General features: G+C 56.1%; 1 protein-coding gene across 1 annotated transcript in view; it reads right to left on the bottom strand.

Moving 5' to 3' along the window:
- The window catches only part of MAK16 (MAK16 homolog), a gene marked incomplete at its 5' end in the record, with an annotated part of 7,298 nt that extends 7,118 nt beyond the window's left edge, over nucleotides 1-180 (bottom strand). Inside the window, 1 exon segment of the mRNA XM_027770561.1 lies at nucleotides 1-180. Coding sequence (XP_027626362.1) covers nucleotides 1-180 — 180 coding nt within the window.
- Between the last annotated feature and the right edge of the window lie 4,068 nt (nucleotides 181-4,248).

Genomic DNA, 4,248 nt, shown 5'->3' with positions numbered 1-4,248 from the left:
TGCATGGCGCCTGCTCCCTTTAGCGCTCGGCGCGGGGCCGGGGCCGCACCGCAGACATGCTTCCGACGAGGAGGTGCTTCTGGGAGCCCTCGCCGCAAGTATCGCGAGAATCTCGGAGCCGAGCGTCCCTTGGAGGCTCGACGTCTGCGCGCTGTTGCGATGGCGTCATCACGGCGCGCCCTAAGAGGCGAGGGTCAGCCCCCTGGGTCGGGGCCGGGACAGCTCGCCAGAGCCACAGGCCGCCAAATCGCGGTGCCGGGTGCGTGTGCCGCGTGAGACACTCGGGCCTGTAGGCAGACCCCGCGAGGGCACGTGTGCCCGATCCCGGGAGAATGGAGACGGGGCTGCGCGTGGCCAATCCCCCTGGGAGGGTGACTTCTCACTTCCCTCTGTCGCTGTCTCTACTGCGCAAGCGCCCTATGGCAAAAACCTTTAAAGGAGAAGCCAGCCATCTGCCCAGACACCTGTGTGTGCCCGTTAATGGCATGTTGATAACGGTCAAGAGTGCACACCGTGGATGCTCTCATCGGTACCCGGCAGGAAGGAAACCTTCATAGCGTGGAGATGAACCTCGGAAGCATTGATAAATGCTGGCGTCTGTAGCGCTTGAAACAAGCTTGTTCTGGCTCTCAGTGTAAGAAGCAACTAACAGGACCGGGACCCATGTGCAGCCTGGTCACCTGTGCGGATAAGAACGCTGCCTCATTTGTCCTTCTGTCCAGAGCACCTAACGCAGTACCTTAGAACTTCAGTGTTTTCGTTAAATTGTTCTGTGGCAATTACCTAATCCTCTTCAAAGCCTGTTTCCCTAGCTGTTTTATTTCTTTATTTTTAAGGCAGGTGGGCCTATAATTGAATTCCCAAGGCTCCAGCGTGGCTTCTGTTCCCGTCTGCATGGCTGGCGACCTTTTTCATCAGTCTGCCATTGCCTGGTGCCCGATCCCGCTGTCAGCCTGTGCTTTAATGTTGGGTTGAGGGCTCGACCAACTCTGCCAGTCTGCTGGGTCTTGCTCTGAAGGCTTGATTGCCTTCCTCAGCAGAAGCACTCCTGCCAGTCAGCTGTAGACTGCCTGCGGATTCTTCTCCAAGTAGGGAATAATGTGTAGAGAATGAGACTAGGGATTTCATTTTGGTTTGGTTTTATTTTCTTCCAAGGCTCATCTGTCCTGTGTTAGTTGTTCTGGACATTTTTGGGCAAGTGTATTACACAAGACTTCTTTCAAAGGTGTTACATTTTGAAATATAAAGAGGAATAATTATTATGTTAGTACAGTTTTTGCCTTTGCCCCTAAATGAAGTCTGTCCTTCCACATTGGTCCATTGGAGGGACTGGATCGACACAGACTTTGAAATTCAGTTAGAGCCTGGCTCATGGCCAGATCCCACATGGCCAAGGATGTGGTTCGAATCCTGGCCCCGGCAGCTTGAAAAACATGGCATAGATGCATGCATGCCCCAAAACCTGACGGTGGAGAAATGGAGAAGGGACTGTGGCATGACCATGCCCCAGTGGGGGTTGCTTTTCCCCTCTCCATCTTCCTTTTTGCCTGTCTTTGGCAAGTACCTTCCACAGGACCTGGTGGCGCCATGATCCCCCTCTAGTCCTCCAGACCACCGGCTCCACGGCACTTGTGCATGTGCCCAGCACGTTTCAGGCTGACCTGGCCGGGGTTTCAAACTGTGCTCATCAAGTGGGACCCAGCTTCCGGGGGGGGGGATGATGTGCAGAGAATGAGAACCTAGAGGTTTTGTTTGGGTTTGGTTTTATTTTCTCCCAGGGCTCATCTGTGACTGTGAATGCTGGTTTGCTCATAGGCAGCCCATCAGGGCTGTGAGACTCTAGCAGTGAACACATCTAGGGACAGCTCTCTAGTCCCTGCTCCCCAGGGTCCTGGCCAGACTATCTGAGCACCTTTCGTTTCCATCCTCCTTAGCTACTTTATTTTTCTACAATGGTTTTTTTCTATGGGGTGAGTAGACACACACAGAGAAAGTGAGAAATCACCCCAGGGGGCTGGCCACAGCACAATCTCTTCTATTCTGTTCTCCTCTTGGGACCTTGGACACGTATGTACCTACGCTGGGCATATTTGCCAAGCATCAGGTCTAGGACTCGTACTGTGCACTAGGCCATGTGGGATCCAGCCATCTTCACCATGCCACCTGCAGGCCTCCTCCTTAGCTACTTGTGAAGAAATGGCTCCTGGGGGTAGCTGCCTTCCCTTCCCAGCCTGCATTCTGCCCAAAGTTTGGTCTCAGAAACTTTTTTTTTTTTCAATATGGACCATTTCAGTCCCTTTTTGTCCGAGTTGGAAGGACTTTTAAAACTTGTAAAACTGGGGAACCAGCAGTTAGCGTAATGGCTATGTCGCTGGACTCCCATGTAGTTAACCGCGGTTCAAGTCCCGGACCCGGTGGCTTAAAACTCAACGCCGGGCGCGTGTGCATACGTGCCCAAGATCCCGAGAGGAGAATGGAGGAGAAGGGATTGCGGCGTGACCATCCCCCCTGGGGGGTGATTTCTCGCTTTCTGTCTCTATGTCTCTCTCTGTCTGTCTGGCGAGTGCACGCGCCCTATAGCGAAAATCTCTCAAAAAAAAAAAAGAAAACTTGTAAAACTGTAAAAACTTTCTGCATGAAATCTGACGGACTCCACAGTGTTTCTCAGACTTCTCACTCCAGGCCTAATCACGACCACTGTGCATGCGCCAGGCTGCTGGGGAGGCATCCGTTCGATCCCTCCGGGCTCCTCTCTGTAGAAAAAGTTTATGAGGGGCCTGTGCCATTCGTGTTTCATCTATGCATGTCGGGCTCACAGCCAGGCTGTGAGCGGGGGCCACGTGGGCTCTGGCTCCGGGAGCAGTGCATTGCTGCTGTGAGGAGCCGTCCAGGTGTGGACTTCTGTCTTACCTTCCCAGATCTTCCAGCCTCACCTTGAGGAGCTTTTCCTGGTGGAGGAGACTGGAGATGACAACCAGAAATCGCTTTGCAGTCTGCTAAATCTGGTGTTCCCTCTCAATTCTCATGAAGTGGCTTTTGTGTTCCTTTCAGGCCATCCTTCTGCTATGCAGCTAGGACACCCCTTGGCACACCAAGCTTTCTGCCCGGGAAGCATATGTCCAGGCGGAGATGTTTACCAGGCTTGTTTTACAGCTTGCAAGTTACTGTAGGCAATAGTTTTACCAAATATTTTGCTCCTTCATCACGTGTTAGTTTCAGTTTGCTGTAGCAGCCTTATTTCCCCAAGAAGAAGCAACAGCTCTGGCCCAGCGAGGTGGGCGGCTGCCCTTCCATGTGGAGCCAATGGAAGACTGGGCTTTGGTCTGGGTCAGTACCTGGGTGGTGTGGGGTGCCAGCCTGTGATCCTTGCTGGCTGGAAAGGCTGGAGGAGGCTGGAGCTTTGAGACCTGCCCTCTGCTCAGGGTGCCCGGCTCGCTCTCATGAGAGAAAGCAGCAGACTTACCTCGGGCGGATGTTTTCGTATTGGGCACCATTGCTACCCACTCCGTAGTTTAACTGCACTAGCACCGGCCAGCAGGGCAGGGAGGAGGGCCAGGCAGTCTTAGGATGGCAGTCGCCAGAGCTGCCCTCAGCATGAGCCTCAGGGACTTGGCCTCCCTCCCTGGGTTCTCAGGCTACAGCAGGGCAGAGTGACTGCGTTAGGCTCCATGGGTTTGCAAGTCCGCAGCTCAGACTCGGCTGTCCTCTGCGGTGGCGTGGACAGTGCCGCCCAGCGGCTCGCAGCCAGGTGGTTATGGGCACAGGCCTTCCCCCGCAGCCGGCGGCGGGACCGCCAGGAGCGCGGTGCCCATGGTGCCTGTGCGCCGGGGAGGACGTCCTCCGGGCCTCCATCAAGTCGCTGGTCCCTGAGGGTTCCTCGTGTCACCCTGACGCCACGACACTCGTTACCTTTCAACATGTGGCTTTTGGGGGGGACACACGCCCAGGCCGTGAGCAACCATTAGAACGGAGCGGAATGGTCCCTGGGCCACCCTGGCAGACGCCGGGGCGCGGGCAGCGCGACGGGGCAGGGCTGTCCGCGCCCCGGGCAGGTGGGCTGTCAGGGCTCGGGGAGGTGGACGGTGGGAAGTTTCCCGAGAGGAGGTACGCGCCCTCCCAGAACTCGGAGCAGGCCGGCCACCCAGCCCGAGCGTCCCGCTGGCTTCTGGCTTCTCCCGGGCGCCGGGAAGACCTGGATGCAGGAGCCGGGCCGCCCGGGGCTGCCCGGCCGATCCGCGCTCCGATCCC

The sequence above is a fragment of the Tupaia chinensis genome, unplaced genomic scaffold, assembly GCF_000334495.1.
Source record: "Tupaia chinensis unplaced genomic scaffold, TupChi_1.0 Scaffold000144_1, whole genome shotgun sequence".
In the NCBI taxonomy this organism is placed as follows: domain Eukaryota; kingdom Metazoa; phylum Chordata; class Mammalia; order Scandentia; family Tupaiidae; genus Tupaia; species Tupaia belangeri.
Note: the sequence above shows the minus strand (reverse complement) of the source record. Positions and strands in the feature narration are given on the sequence as shown.